General features: G+C 39.9%; 1 protein-coding gene across 3 annotated transcripts in view; it reads right to left on the reverse strand.

Annotated features, from left to right (window-relative positions):
- Positions 1-5,184: 5,184 nt before the first annotated feature.
- The window catches only part of LOC134212313 (neurotrimin-like), a 332,613-nt gene continuing 320,455 nt past the window's right edge, over positions 5,185-17,342 (reverse strand). For all 3 annotated transcript variants that reach the window (XM_062690045.1, XM_062690046.1, XM_062690048.1), the window contains one exon: positions 5,185-17,305. In XM_062690045.1, the coding sequence (XP_062546029.1) occupies positions 17,220-17,305 (86 nt within the window). In that variant the 3' untranslated portion in view covers positions 5,185-17,219. The remainder of the gene's footprint in view (positions 17,306-17,342) is intronic.

A 17,342-nucleotide genomic window follows, 5' to 3' on the forward strand; every position in this document is an offset into this window, starting at 1 on the left:
TCATGAGTTCTGAAGGAAACCAATCGATCTAGAGTGCGACGACAGGTCGAAAAAAAAAAATTCGAGCGTGATCGGGCAGGTTTGTCTAGTCTGAAATAAATGAGGTTTGCTACAATGAATTATTGGCAGTAACTGATTTTCTACCCGCCGCGTCCACATCCAGGCGCTATCGTATATGCGCAAATAGCCAGCATGAGTTAACCGCCAGAAATTTGTATGGCGAAAGACATCTAACGCGGGTTTTCTCAAAATTAGGAACTTTTCATGAAAAACTATTTGGTACCGGTTATGAAGGATGTTGTTCGCTACTACGCCTACCAAATATTTTTTCGATTAGGGTGCTTAATTTTGAGAATTCAAACCTTAGATGCCGTTCGCCATACTGATTTCAGAAAGTTAACTCCTAGTGTGCCGTTTTAAGCACGCTCAAAGCAGGTTATTCATTCAACACGATCCATTGCGCTTAATATTTTCGTTGTTAGAAAGAAACGGAGAAAACGGAAAGATTCTACATAATTGAATTTGAGCGACGTGGGACGCAAAATCAAAGTTGAATAAAATTCATAGCCAGTATCACAGATGAAACAATGAACGCAGTTTAGAACCCCTCCTCCCTCTTCACAAACTTACTGACTGCGCCACTGTTACCATAATTATAATACTGCACCATAATCTCACTGTAGTCTGATAACGTTTTGACTTTTAGTGACTACGGTTTCCATAGACCGGACTGTACAAGCAACGGGTGTTTAAGAATGTTCACCGCATGACAAAGCGATTTTCTTCGTATATTAAGCAATATTATTGACTCAATTTTTTATTGATTATGTTTGGAAGACCATACATCTCATTGGTTTAGATTAATGCAAGAGTTTTGTCATAAATTACCATATTGCTTAAAGAACTTAATGTTAATAGGTGGCGTTATCAACAATGTCTAAGTTATATTTGTAGTTGTAAGAAGAACCCACTGTAACAACCCACTGTCATCAGTGAAAACATACATGATTATAGGAAGAATTCTAGAATATAAGATTGATTGTGGTACGTTAATCGTTTATTATAAATTTAATAATGTCAATAAAATATGTAGCTTAAAAATGTATTGTTCTAAGAACTTAGTGCTGATGGGTGACGATATCAAATTCATGAATTCAGATGACACCATAAATCTGGTTCGATCTCCAAATCTTCATGGATTCAGATGAAAATTTGCCTGAAGATTTCTTTCAAGCTGCCCATTGAAATGGAGGGGTGACACTTTGAATCTGGAATACTTTAGAAAATAGCAAGCAAGCAAGTAAGCAAGTCTAGTCATTTTAATTGTTTGAAGTCCGGTAAACGATGATAGTGGGTATCATTATCATTGTAAACAGCATTTACATAACATTGTTAAAATGTCAAAACAATAAGACATAATGACATTCTTACAGATAATACAATCTTTCTAATAGATTTACTAAGCATAGTAATGCTTCTATGCTTAAAATTATGACCTATTATGTGCCGTCTTCGCACAATAAAAAAGGCTCTGCAGTATTTAGTTTTAAACATTGCCAAAGAATGGTTTGTTCCTCAGTTTGTTCCAAGATAAAACAGCATACAATTTTATCTTTGATTTCATATTAAAATATCCGAATTTGGTTGATATTTGACAAAATTAGAGCTTCTTTAAAACTGCACTTGAAAAAATATATAGACATCTGCAAATAATTACAGTTTGGATCTGTTTTAAAGAAATATGACGTTTCACAAAGTTTTCACAAATTTAATACTGGAGAGATTAATTACAATAGATTGATAATCGAAATAAAATTGCCATAATTATGATTATTTTCATGAAAGACTAAACTTGGTGGTCAAAAAAACACCTTAAAGGTCGAGTTGTGCCTGTATTGCTCGAAACCGTCAATATTATGTTACATTAGATGATAAAATGGAGGCCATATAGGTACTTCCCCATACAGTATGTACGTATATCGCATCCACTTTAGCATCTTACGTTGCATCATATACGATTTTGTGTTGACTGGGTGCTACTCTGACTCTGATGCTACTCTTTTCTTGTCATACAAAAAGCTTTAAGCATACGAATTCCAGGTTTCGAAAACATTCGAAAAATACACCGCTCCCCTGATAAACAATCAGCGAAGGCTACACAGAGTGATCCTCTACTAAAAGTTTGATTAATAGCACTACACAAGGACTAGATCAGTAATCCCCAAAGTGCGGCCCGCGGGCCGCATGCGGCCCTCGAACCCTTTTGCTGCGGCCCGCGAAGGATTTCAAAATATACACTTCATGTGACCCGTTGATACGCATTAGATGTCATCAAATGCTTTTCAACATGCCCAATTGTATGTGCTTCTCAGGGAATCTGTCAAGTTTTTTTTGTTCATTTTGATGTTTAAGAACCATCGTGATTGATTAAAATCATCACTTCATATGTTACGTAGGACAACAACAAACAACTGTGCTGGTATTGCCCCGGGCTATGAAAATATTGTTTTTTCCACATATTTATTCAAACGAACTAAATGTTGGACTTGAGGTCAAAATAATGTTGTCATACACTGCTCTGGAATGAGAAATCTTTCAATACAAGTTAGGATTTGGCAAAATTTGAATTGGCTTTTTAACTCCAGAAAAAAGCTGAATATCAACGTACTTTTCACTACCTAAATTGTTTAACAAAGTCAAGATTTTGTCCATGCTCCGATTAGTTGATAAAGGTTTCAGTAAATTTCAATTGATCGGAAATCTGGAAACACGATAATTAGTGCGGAGTTCAGATTTATTCAACTTCTATTCAAAATTGCTGGCAAGTTCACCTGGCTCCGAAACATGTTTGACGTTATTTGACACGACAAGTTACGATCAGTGGAGTCTCTTATCTTACTTTTAATCTATTCAATGACACAGAATTGAGAGATTTCAATATTTGGCTACCCAAATTGGAAATAAAATTATCAGAGTCAAATCATGGCTAATCAATATCTCTTTATTCCATAAATTTACGCGAATTTTTTTTTGCATATTCAAAGCCCATAGAATGAGGTTAAGGAATCGTTACTTATATTTACTAAAATAATTAAATTATAAAGGGGAAAAAAGTCACAATACCCGTGGCGAAACGTCGGGTCAATAATAAACTTGTTGTAAAAATTGTAAGATTGAGTAGCCGTTCAATAAGAATAATTAAAACGTACGTACGATCGTACGATCCATAGTCAGGAATCGTTACTCTTTTGTAGTGAACAATAATCCTTCAATAAAAATTCAAAATCTTAGTATCGGGTGACATTATGCGAAAATATGTTTCTCGTGCCAAGTCCGCTACCACAAAAGTATCTGTTAGTATCAACTAAAAGTCAGCTACGGCAATAAAAACCGTAGAATAAAATGTGCTTACTAGTATGTTATTTGAAGAAGATTCATCGCAACAAGTTTTATTCAAATGTGAAATAGGTGTATTAAAAATAATTTTGATTAAGCTATAAGCATATGTGTATGTACTGCGGCCCGCTTTTGCAGTTCAAAATTGCTATACGGCCCTTGATTGTAAGCATGCTGGGGACCACTGGACTAGATTCTACCATCCGGTTGAATAGATCCTAAGGGCGAAGCCAGAGTAAACGCGACGTGCGATGCGACGCGACGCGACAGTGCAATTTGACAGCCTGTTGATAATGATTGTTATTCTTTTACGTGAGTCGGGTCGCGTCGCATCGCTCGTCGCGTTTACTCTAGCAGGCACCTAATTCAGAATCACCCATGCCCTTTCATTCTGTACGTTTGTACATTAGATCTGTGAGATATGACTTTTATTCGGTTTTGTTTTCTAAAAATATGTTGACATATCAAAAATGTAATTTTATTTGCGTCTGGAGTTAGTTGACATTTACAATTTAGGTGCATTTTCATCTACCCGCTTATTTCTTCTACATGTTACGAATATTTTGTCCATACATCATTTTTATCTGAAATCACAATCTTTACATAATATAACGTAATAGTCAAGTAAGGCCATTTTACCCATATTGAAACAAAGTTGCAGTTGTTATTTTTCACAATGTAGTTTGCTCAACCTTCTAGTAGGGGATAGGCTCCAAAACGCCTTCCGCGGCAGAACGCTTTTTGAGTAATTCTCATAATAACCGAGATTGAAATGGCCGTAACAAAACTATCCTAAAACGATAGGCGAGGCAAAACGCCCTAGTGAAACTAACCTATAATATACTACGCGTCTCCATGCACTGTCCGTACCAGAATGCTGGTTCGCCGTTACGTTGTGCGTTGTTTCATAAGAGCTGCCAGCTAAAAAACGTTTCAATATTATCAATATTATCAATATTATCAATATTATTGAGATATGCAAAAAAGCAAATTTAAGAAACAACAAATTTAATAAACAACATGACAGGATAGGAAGATGTCTTTTGGCAACACTGTTAGCCAGTCATAGATGCAATCAAGTCAAGACCAAAAAAATCATACCGATTTATCACATACCTACCTACTTGAATTACTTCTACAATAGCTCGAAGATAAGAGAACCATATTTCTGCTCCAATGCACCTTCCTTCAAACCAACCGAAAGATATTTCGTCAAGCAGCGTCTACAACGCTAAGATTTCCACCGGGAGGAAATCGTACCCGTGCGTTTCGTGGAAGCTGCCGGAAAGCACATTCTTTCTGTGTGGAGTTTCCACACTTTTCCGCTGTTGTGTTTCCAATTCTGGCGTTCCGCCGGTTGGACCACCAATGGCGGCGATATCGACGTCAGAAGTCCGCACAATATGACATTGTGTTGATTTAATTCCCCAAATGGCAGCCAAAAGCCATCCCTTTTGTCAGTGTGCGGGATTATTTATTCTTTCCCTTTGTCGGTGCTGTTGCGGGGTGGGTTTCCCTCCATACCAAATTGGTAGCGAGTGAAGGATAATAAAAATGTGATGGCTAGATAAAGTTATTGGCTAATAGTAAAAGCTGACATATGACGGGTGGCATTCGGAAGATTAACCGAGACAGTTGTGGGAACGTGAGTGGTTAACAGATTTTGGTTGTTGTATTTGTTGACTCGCTTGGGGGCGATTACGTCCAATTTGGAGAAATAGAAATATGATCATTGTGTGAAAACCAAACCTCCAAATGATTTTCGGATGAAATAAATATCACTGCATGTTATATTTAAAGCCTTTTCCTATATATTTGTATTAAGTATCCGTTGATACAATAACGGATGGTTTTCTTTACATTATTCCTGTTTTTGAAACATAAATAGCTTGTTTTTAGCAGACAAGGTTTATATCGCTGTTTAGGTTATATGATTTTGCATCAACTGTGCTTCATTAGTTTCGTCCATTTGTTTAGGTTTTGTAAATATTACTTTATAATTAGTTAGCTGTTGGTTGTAAGTGTCGAATTGCATTTAAAAATTCGGCACGAGTCTGTAACTTGTCCTATTAATGAATGCATGAACCTGTCAACCATCGTACATAATAATTTGACAAATTCTTTAGCATTGCTTTTAGCAATCATTTTTGCCCTTTAATTTACCATGTCTTATCAAATAATTGTACCTACTTATCAATAACTATGGTTCCTATGGCTCTGCTTTCTACCAAAATGTTTGGCACGATTAAGTTTGTTGGTTGTGCTGCCCTAACCGTATTTTGAAATCTTCAAGAGTAGTTAGCGTTGTTTGTTGATAATTGGGCGTTTTTTTTACAAAGTTCTGTCTGCAATGTACAATCTTTTAAAGCGTTTTTCTTGCGTTTGTTATATTAGTTATATCGAAAAAGTGTGTCGTTACTGGAAACAAACGATTGCAACTTTCTGTTACAATAAGGAACAAAGAGAGCAGTTTCCATAAGTAATAGATGTGGTCGATTTTTATAGTGATTGGATGTAACATTTTTGTATCATTTAGACATAGCTGGAAATGTTAGGCTTTGCCATTCGTCCGACATGAAATGTGCAAAAAAATAGCTTGGTTTATAAATTTTTAATTTTTAATTCTAAATAGTTTATAGTTTCCGCTGTAATCAAGCTCATAAGCTTCTCCTGAATGATTTTATTTTTATTCTACCGAATTAGGCTAGATGTACCAGTTGTGGCTATAGCACCAGTTGTCGCACTAGTGCTTTATATGTGAAATGGACAATCAAATCATAGCAAACCAAGTTCATATCGATAAAGCATATTCATATGATACGATAACACCTTTGATCTCCTCCAAAACAAGCAAAGAATAATTGTAAAAATAGATTTTGTCTAATTTTTTACGTCCTTTGCACCAGTTGTCGCACTAGTGGTCCCTATTTGGCCAGTCCCATAAGAAAACAATGGGATTTGCCAAATAAGGAACCAAAATTAAGAATAGTGCCACAACTGGTGCATGCGTTCCTATTATGAATTATTCATTTTTGAGGATTATAACATATTTTATTGTGGTTTTCTCAGCTGTTCTATAGATCAGGAAGTAAAACCTTTTGTTTGATATATAAAGACCACCCACATGCCTTTTACTTATTTTCTAAAAAATAGCTGTTCTTAAGTATGGCGACAATTGGTACACCCACCCTAATAATTTTGAATCGTTGATTAAAAAAATAGCTGAAGATATACTGTAGCCACCTTTCAGATAAGCAGTAAATCCACTACGAACGCACCCGAGCAACCATATTATACTTAAATTGATATTAAGTGTGCCCTTTTTGGACTCATAAAACTCAAATAAACACTCAAGACAGTATCATCGCCTCAGAGCCACCACATTAATATCAAATCGATAGCGTGAGCGTCCTCGTGGGTCTCAGGCCTTGAAATAACTACGAGATTCAAACTTTGTATTTTGAAAAATTCGCTGGAACCGAAAAAAAGAGCTGATATTTAGACAAAAGTAGGGGAAGCGGCCCTATTACGCACCCACCTACCATAACTATGAGGGTATTCCCACTTTTCTAATGGTAGTTGAGATGGGACGTAACAGAACAAGGCCTAAAATTATGTTAGATGAAAGAAATGTCGCAAAAACACCCCAATGCCCATGAAAACCGTTACACCCCTACCGAGATTTTCCACATATCGATGAAACATATTCCGTGAGGGTCCGAAATCCGTACAGCACCGAAATTTGTCCACTTCGTGAGATATCTATAAATTAAAAGGGGTTTGAGGGAAATAATATATGAATCATTTATCTTATCCTGATCATCAACTTATCCGTCATCAACAATGTTCGGTACCGACGACCGCCGCGGTACGACCTAGAGCGACTGAAGCAACCTGATGTCGCCACTGCATATGCGCAACATCTCGAGGCAGCGTTCCCGGAAGAGGGTGAGCTCGATGGGGCCCCTCTTGAGGACTGCTGGAATACAGTCAAAGCAGCCATTAACGACGCAGCGGAGAACAACGTCGGGTATATGGGTCGAAGTCGACGGAACGATTGGTTCGACGAAGAGTGCAGACAGATTCTGGAGAAGAAGGACGCAGCGCGGGCGGTCGCGCTGCAGCAAGGTACCCGGCAGAACGTGGAACGTTATAGACGGAAGCGGAGACAGCAGACCCGCCTTTTTCAGGAGAAGAAACGCCTCCTGGAAGAAGCGGAGTGCGAGGAGATGGAACAGCTGTGCCGTTCTCAAGATACACACAAGTTCTATCAAAAGCTCAACGCATCCCGCAAAGGCTTCGTACCGCGAGCCGAAATGTGCCGGGATAAGGATGGGAGCATCTTGACGGACGAACGTGTGGTGATCGAAAGGTGGAAGCAGCACTACGAGGAACATCTGAATGGCGCTGAGAGTACAGGCAGTGAAAGTCAAGGCAGCGGAGGAGATGACTACGTCAGTTCAGCAGACGATGGAAGCCAACCAGCCCCACCTTGAGGGAAGTTAAGGATGCCATTCAACAGCTAAAGACCAATAAAGCAGCTGGTAAGGATGGTATCGGAGCTGAGCTCATCAAGATGGCCCCGGAAAAGCTGGCCACTTGCCTGCACAAACTGATAGTCAGAATCTGGGAAACCGAACAGCTACCGGAGGAGTGGAAGGAAGGGGTTATATGCCCCATCTACAAGAAAAGCGACAAACTGGAGTGTGAGAACTTTCGAGCGATCACCATCCTTAATGCCGCCTACAAAGTGATATCCCAGATCATCTTCCGTCGTCTGTCACCATTAGTGAACGGTTCGTGGGAAGTTATCAAGCCGGCTTCGTTGACGGCCGCTCGACAACGGACCAGATCTTTACTGTACGGCAAATCCTTCAAAAATGCCGTGAATACCAGGTCCAAACGCACCATCTGTTCGTTGATTTCAAGGCGGCATACGACAGTATAGACCGCGTAGAGCTATGGAAAATTATGGACATTTCGGGCGAACACTCCAGTTCGTTCGAATCGCGCCGGGGACTAAGACAAGGTGATGGACTTCCGTGCCTGCTGTTCAACATTGCGCTAGAAGGTGTCATGCGGAGAGCCGGGTGTAACAGCCGGGGTACGATTTTCAACAGATCCAGTCAATTTATTTGCTTCGCGGATGACATGGACATTGTCGGCCGAACATTTGCAAAGGTGGCAGAACTGTACACCCGCCTGAAACGTGAAGCAACAAAAGTTGGACTGGTGGTGAATGCGTCAAAGACAAAGTACATGCTTGTGGGCGGAACCGAGCGCGACAGGGCCCGCCTGGGAAGCAATGTTACGAAAGACGGGGATACTTTCGAGGTGGTCGAGGAATTCGTCTACCTCGGATCCTTGCTAACGGCTGACAACAACGTTAGTCGTGAAATACGAAGGCGCATCATCTGTGGAAGTCGGGCCTACTACGGGCTCCAGAAGAAACTGCGGTCGAAAAAGATTCACCACCGCACCAAATGTGTCATGTACAAGACGCTTATAAGACCGGTTGTCCTCTACGGACATGAAACATGGACAATGCTCGAGGAGGACTTGCAAGCACTCGGAGTATTCGAGAGACGGGTGCTTAGGACCATCTTTGGCGGTGTGCAAGAAGACGGTGTGTGGCGGCGAAGAATGAACCATGAGCTCGCCCAACTCTACGGCGAACCCAGTATCCAGAAGGTAGCTAAAGCCGGAAGGGTACGATGGGCAGGGCATGTTGCAAGAATGCCGGACAGCAACCCTGCAAAGATGGTGTTCGCTTCCGATCCGGCAGGTACGAGACGGCGTGGAGCGCAGCGAGCGAGATGGGCAGACCAGGTGCAAAACGACTTGGCGAGCGTGGGGCGTTTCCGAGGATGGAGAGATGCGGCCTCGAACCGTGTATTGTGGCGTCAAATTGTTTAATCAGTGTTATCTGTTTAGATTTAAACTAAATAAATGAATAAATGAATCTTATCCTGATCTTATACTTTAAAGTAAGCTTTCTGACCATTAAAACGGAAAGCAGGCAGCAAATCGCCATCTCTCAAGCGCAAAGTTTTAGGTGCCATTTTGTTCGCGTGTTAGACGTAATTGTATCGAATGTGACTGCACAGAAAAAAATAATGAAAAGTAATCGACGCGTAAATAATAAAGACGTGGAAAATTACACTATTCTGGGCGTACATAGATCTTTTCCAACAAGTTCACCCTAAATGTATGCAATTTACATAGCATTATGACACTTATTCGTATAAAAAGTGTCATAATGCAATGTAAATTGCATACATTCAGGTGATAACATCGATTAAATTTACGCTCTTTTTGGCATTCCCTTTATGTGCATTACTTTCGTGTAAATTTCAACAACTTTTTCTATCTGTGTGTGTTTAAATTGCAAATCGCAATTATTAGAGTAAGAGCAGCAGCATACATAGCAAAGGGATCAACACAAGATCGTATATGATGGCGCATAAGATGCTAAAGCGGAGGCCATATAGGTACCTCCCCATACAATATGTACGTATATCACCTCCACTTTTGCATCTTATGTTGCATCATATACGATTTGTTCTGACTGGGTATTGCGCTATTTACAGTGGTAGTTTGACCATTTGGTCTGTTTTAATATAAATGTTCTGTTTGAAAATAGCTGTACGGATTATGATCCTCTGATTCGAAATCCGTCCACGGTGGGCGGAATTCGATTCAGGAGTTGATTTTGTTCGTAATTTTATCATATTTTTCATTACCGTCAACGGGGGTGTCATTGGGCCAAAACGTGGTATGTTCCAAGTACAGGGGAGACAAAACTTTCTACTTGCACTACCTCTTGATGTACCATGCGCCTCCTCGCACTGTATGTTGCTCCAAAGGGGAAAATCAGAGTAAACGCGACGAGTGATGCGACGCGACGCGACTCACGTAAAAGAATAACAATCATCATCAACAGGCTGTCAAATTGCACTGTCGCGTCGCGTAGCATTCCACGCGGCGTTTACTCTAGCTTGCCCCAAAAGCTCCTCCAAACTCGCCGCGATGGCTACAACTTGTCGCCGCGACTCTATAGCAGGGTTGCTGCTTGCAATGTTGCTTTTACGCTTCCATAACAACGGTGACAGTCGCTTCGTATGTGTTTGGAAGAACCTTTAAATGCGTTTTGCCTCTATGAGTTTTTCGACAACAGAATACCACTACTTTTTGAAATATGAATTACAGTTTGAATTTTTTTTAAAGAATTTTCATTTTTGGCAAAATGACCAGAAGGACATATTCTGCTGAATTTCCATTTTCTGCCAAATGGCCCTCTCTGCCAAACGACCATTTCGTTCAAACGGCATTTTCGGTCAATTGAGCTATTCAGCCCGAGGAACTGTTTGACCGAACGACATTTTCGACCGGAGGTGCCTTTTGACCAAATGAAGCTTGAAAATAGTATTTGAACTCCATTCAACAATTCTATTTACCCTTTACTGGGGCATTTCACAAATAACGTAACGCTGTAGATGGAGGGAGGGAGAGTTATTTTAAGGAAATACTAAAGAGTTTCCTCCAGACATTTTGCGAAATAGTTTTGAGCAATTCTTCGCAATTTTCTCGGGAAATCTTTGGAATTTATCAGAAGGTTTTTCAGAACATTCATTGGGAATTCCCTCGCGAATTTTGTGAGAGTTTCCCGGGAATGCTTCGGAATATCTACGGGAAATACAGAATTTTCTTTGGAAAATCCTCAGGAATTTTTTTGCATATTCCTTGAGAAATGATTGGAATCTCGTCGGTAAATTCATTAGAACTTCCTCGGGAAACGATAAGTGAGTGGCCACCAGAGCACCTGGTCCGAGGCACAATCAAATACACACATAAAGAAATTTTTAAATAAAAAAATCAGCAGGGAACTAGTATTGCGAAATTATTAAGTTTGGTACTTCGCATGACATTGTTTGATACGGATCGATAAGTAGTCACTTCCCCTAGGGCATCAGGTCCGGGGCATAACCAGATAGGCACAAACAGAAAATACACGAAATTGCCAGCAAAGAAATGGTATTGATACGTCGCATGACGTAGTATGGTTCGGATCGATAAGTGGCCACTTCCCCCAGGGCACCTGATCCGGGGTATGACCAGATGGACACAGACATAAAATTAACGAAATTTTCAGCAAGTAACTGTTATTGTAAAATTATAAAGTTTGATATGTCGCATGGCGTTTTTTGATTCGGATCGAGGTAAGCGGCCACTTACCCAAAGGCACCTGTCCGTCGATGAATTTATATTTTACAATCATTAAATTGCTGAAAGAAGGATTTTTTTCATGCCAAAATATCTATCTATTACCCCAACGGAATCCGGAATATCTCCGGAACCACGTTACGGACCGTCTCCAGATTCCGGGAACGAAAACTATATGAATTTCTGGATCCAACAGTACCAGAAGCATGAAAATCGGTGGATATTTGACCAAGTTAGAGTAGATTGAAGGAACAAAAGTCACTGAAAAAATAGGTCGGTACATTAAAGGTTAAACGGGAAATTTTAGATCAGTGAAGTGACAATTTTAAACGGCGGGACGCCGATGCAAATATATCGGCAGTGGCGTGCGGCAATGGCGGTGCACGGCACCATCCTCCTCGTTTGTGCTTGAGAAAGCTAGGTAGCTCATGAGCATTATTTCAGGCAGTAATATATGAAACTGATCATATTTGACGATTTTATGATTCTGACATAAGCCCCAATGTCCAGAGTTATCAATATGATTCAGTTAAAAGGGCAATATTGTATTAAGAATTATTTAAGGCCTCCAATACATTTGGAAGGACGTGCTGTATACATGAAAGTGTTACGAGCATGATGGTCTCCAAAACACAGCATTAGATCTATTCTATACATATCCTCAAAAGTCAGATGGACAGACAGTGAGACAGGATATTCAAGGGCAACAGTAGCAACCTGGACTTGATGTCCTCAATTACTATGGGGTCTTAGGTAGCATATATCTTCTGTATTTGAGTCCTAACCAAACCATTAGCAAACCAACATGTGCATGTGAGTATCAACATGTCCTTTGAACAACCCATGCCCAACCCAAGCATGCCAATACTTGTTACCGAACCGCAAGCGAACCAGTATATCCAAGCTCTTACGTGTGATTTACAATTCAAATTAGTTCAATGCATTCCACTTCTCACTTCTCACTACGCACTTCGCCCTTCTCATTTCTCATTATAAGTACGAAGTGAAAGTGAGAAATGAGGAATGAGCAAAGAGAAGTGCGCAGTAAGCTCGAACACTATCTGAAATCAACCAGTTATGTCCATATAAGTCCGTAGAGTCAACGCGTATGATATGCGACACAGTTTTGCCTAAACCAGATATTTTATGTTCTCCAAACTGTTTTGGATTTTGGATCAATGCTTCTACCAGGTCAACTGTGGTCGAAAGCTATATGACATCAACCAATCATGTTAATACAAGTGCATAGAGCCCACGCGTATGATTTGCAGCTTAGATATACCCACACCATATATTCTAGGTTCTCCAAACTGTTCTAAAGTTTGAATAAATTGCTCTACTAGATTAACCTTACGGAGGGGTTTAGAAGGATTTTCAGGGTTAATTCTAGAGGAACTTTCTGCACTATTCCAGAAAAAAAATTCCGGTAGAAACTTCTGGTGGAATTCCAGGAGAAAGTTTAGGAATAATTCAAGTAGAATCTTTCGGAGGAATTCTAGAACGAACTTCCGGAGGAATTATTGGAGAAATTTACGGACGACTTTCTTGAGGAACTTTCGGAGGAATTAACAGAGGAAATCCTGGAGAAACTTCCATAGGAATTCCTGGAGGAAATTCCGGATTAATTCCTGGAGAAATTTCTGGACGACTTCCTGGAGGAACTTCCGGAGGACTTCCTGGAGGAACTTCCGAGGAAATTTCTGGAGGAACTTCCGGAGGAATTCCTGATGAACTTCCATAGGACTTCTTGGAGAAACTTCCAGAGGAATTCTTGGAGGAATTAGCGGAGGAAATTTTAGAGAAACTTCCGGAAGAATTCCTGGAGGACTTTCCAGAGGAATTCCTGGAGGAACTTCCGGAGGAGTTCCTGGAGGAACTTCCAGAGGAATTCCAGGAAGAACTTCGGGAGGAATTCTTGGTGGAACTTTCGGAGGAATTCCAGCAGAATCATGGAGGACTTTCCGGAGATATTTTTGTGGGAGGATCTTCCGGAGGAACTTCTGGAGGAACTTCTGGAGGAATTCCTGCTGAAAATTCCGGAGAAATTCCTGGAGTAACTCAGTTTTCGGAGTGGCTCTCAGTCGTGAATAATAGTGTTGATAATTTTATTTCATCGCTGACTGCGTACGAATATAGCGGTAATTAATAAATTGACTGCCATCGAGCCCCGGATCAAAACGTCGGCGATGAAATAAAATTGTCAACGCCATTATTCACGACTGAAATCCACTCCGAAAATTGAGCTACAAAATTTGCAGTCGTAATTCATCCACCTCTTAGAGTAACTTCCTGAAGAATTCCTGGACGAACCTCCGGAGGAATTCTTGATGGAACTTGCGGAGGAATTCCGAGAGGAACTTCCGGAAGAATTCCTGGAGGACTTTCCGGAGGTATTACTGGAGGAACTTTCGGATTAATTCCTAGAGGAACTTCCAGAGGTATTCGTGGAGGAACTCCCGGAGGAATTCGTGGAGGAACTTGCGATCAACTTCCAGGATATGTATAGATATGATTGGTTGCTGTCAGATTTACACCAAGCGCAGTTGACCTGGTAGACAAATTGATTTATTTATTATTTTTATTTATTATTGATCTACCTAGCCACCTAAGTAACCTCTATTGGTTTTCAAAGTATATGGAACTATAGCTATTTCACAAATGCCAATGTATTCTATCTATTTCTTATAAAAATAGACACACTCTCTGTAAATAGATGCGCTGAAGTCGGTAATTAGTTGGCAAATTATTCCAAATTCTAACGGCTCTAGTTCGATAGAAATCTTTCAAATAATTAGTCAGGCATCGTGAAACAATCAGTATGGGTGCTTTTGTTGATCGCCAATACTTAAAAAAGTTCTCAAGGTATTTTGGGGGATCATTTAGAATTTAGTAAGTTTGGATGCCGGCACGCAGCTTTAAATGAAGATTGAAGGCTAAACTAAGTTTTTATCTGGTTTGAGAAAAGCTGAGTGGAATATCAAACGCATGGTCTCTACGGACTTGTAAGGTCATGACTGGTTGATCTCAGATAGCTATCGAGTGCACTTGATTTTGTAGACCAATTGATCCATGCTCCTGAACACATAGGAGAGCCTAGAACATCTGGTTTGGGTATATCTGAGCTGCAAATCATACGCGTGGGCTCTACGGGCTTGTATGGACATTGGACATGACTGGTCGGTTGCGGATAGCTATCGAGCGCACTTGACCTGGTAGACCAAATAATCCAAACTCCAGAACAGTTTGGAGAACCGAGAACATCCGGTTTAGGCAAAACTGAGCGAAATATCGTACATATGGCCTTTACGAACTGGTATGGACATGATGGATTTCCATTGGCACGGGTTTTCGTAGTTTTCTTCGGCAAAATTTGCAAATCATCTTTCATCAGTTATAGAGGTCATTTTGGAGTCGCTAGGGATATCCAGAAGAAAAGTATTGTTTGTATTGTAAGTGTTGTTCACACTGAAATATGTCATGTAAAGTAAATATTACTATATTTTGGAAAAACCATCCTTACTCACGCTGGTCTAGGGAAAAATGAGCATCCCTAGAAACATAACTCACCAGTATGGTGAAACTAGATGAGATGGGTAAGACATCCTCAAAATAATTGTGAAAATCGATCCAAAGACGGCTGAGAACCAGCTGTTTGAAAATTTAGCTCCCATGATTTTCTGATCACGATATTCGGCGTGTTAATAACGAAATTTACGGTCATACAGCTCGTTTGGCTTAAGCACTTTTTCAGTCATAGGGATACGGCAGGTATTTTCGTCTGTTCGTCATAGTCTCGAAAACCAATAAAAGAGGCGTTTTTTTGTAAAACTCATACGTACCAAATCGTAAGCTCAGGAGAAATGTTCTGCTATAGTAGAGTTCTAGCAAATGTTCGTTGGTTTCGTTGGTTTTAGCCCCTACGACGATGGACGGAAATACCTGCCGTATCCCTATAACATTTTCGGCCAAACGACAATTTTCGTATGACCGACCCGTTAAGTCAAATGACATTTTTGGTCAAATGACAATGGCCCTTTCTGTCAAACGACCGTATCGTCCAAGTTCAGCCAAATGACATTTTCAGCCAATATACTGATAAAAATCCAATCATTATACTTATATGTGGCATTTTTGAATGCATTATCCGATCGGCCAGATGATATTTTCGGTCGAGAGTATGTGGCCAGCAAACCATCCCTCCCGTTCCTGAGGAAGGACATTTCAAATGCAATAGAAAATTATAAAAATACTTTCGAAGTTTAACACTCAACTAATTTTTTCACTTTTTTCCGCCTGTGTGGCGTGGTGCGACGGCCCACTCCTCTACTAATAAATTAAAGAAAACAAAGTTTGGAAAATCTCAAATAGGGGGAGATAGGAGTGTTTAAATACCCAGAAAGGTTCATTACGCAATAAGTGAGTGGCCCAATTATAACACATGTTAAAGTTTGATTTACAGGCCGAACAATGAACCGTTTTCGAAACTTGTGCCATTAAAGAGCGACATGAAGGAAAGCCGATGCTTTTGCCCTAAGTTATTTCGTTTTGCATCTGACTTTGTGTAATGCCCCCTACGTTATTCTCCCATTTCGATGGATATTTTTCGAAGATAATATGGTCTACTTATAATCTAAAGCTTGGTCTGGCTACCATTTAATTTGTTTCGCACTCAATCAATCATTGTTCCTCATCAGGTAATGGTTTATGGAGAAGATGGCAGTAAAATAGGTACAAGGTAAGAGTGGAGGAAAAAATATCCAGCTCAGCACAATCCCGTTATCGTTCACCGTGAAATTATTGCAAATGGGATCTTTAATATCTCCCTCCACCATAACTTTTTTTGCATTGGGTTCCTGGCCGTATCAAATTTAATGCAAAATCCCATAAATCCGAAGTAGCAACGAATTAAACAAAACAGGAAAACCGTTTGTTATCGTCGCATTAAAACAAAGTAACAAAAGTTATAATATGAAGGTTTCGTACCAAAAAAAAACCTGTGAAAGCTCTACACACAATTTCCCATGCAGTAAAATTATGAAAGAAAACAATTCGAATCGGACGAAAGCGCACCATCATCATGCCGTTTGGATGGAGTTGGCTTGGCTGTGATCCAATCATCATACCTACTAACAATAACAGTAGTGTTGTGTATTTCCTGCATGAATTGCGTTCGAAATTGATTGTTTTAGTCTGCAATGCACCGTTTTGTTATATGTAATTGATTAGTTTTCATTCGTTATACACAACTGCTTTCACCTTGAAGCGCGTCAGCTTTCGATTAGTTAATTCACTATGTATATAGACTTGTTTACTGGTTGGTGCCAACGCTCGCTATACGATATAGTTACTCTGATTTTATCTTAATTAGTCGGTATATGTATATGTTTATGAACCCTGCTTTCAGTTATACATGTTTGGTTATAGTTTGGTATAGTGTCATCTATCTCGCTTATAGTATGGTATGCCTTAATACGAGCTAACACTGTTTTTCTACTAAATTCTCTTTTTATTCTCTTCATGCTAGCTATAAATCTTCTTCGCGCGATCGATTAGCATTAAAACTTCTAGTTCCTATCCTGGTTGATCCATGCGAGGGAACATTAGTGTGTACTCAACCTGACAAGCAGAGAAAGCATTGTGGAGCTCACTAAGCTGGACAGGAAGCTGAGTATGGTTCGATGAGGATCTGTGGAAAAATGAAAATATGATTTATGATAACAGAG

Source organism: Armigeres subalbatus, chromosome 2, assembly GCF_024139115.2.
Source record: "Armigeres subalbatus isolate Guangzhou_Male chromosome 2, GZ_Asu_2, whole genome shotgun sequence".
NCBI classification, from domain to species: Eukaryota; Metazoa; Arthropoda; class Insecta; order Diptera; family Culicidae; genus Armigeres; species Armigeres subalbatus.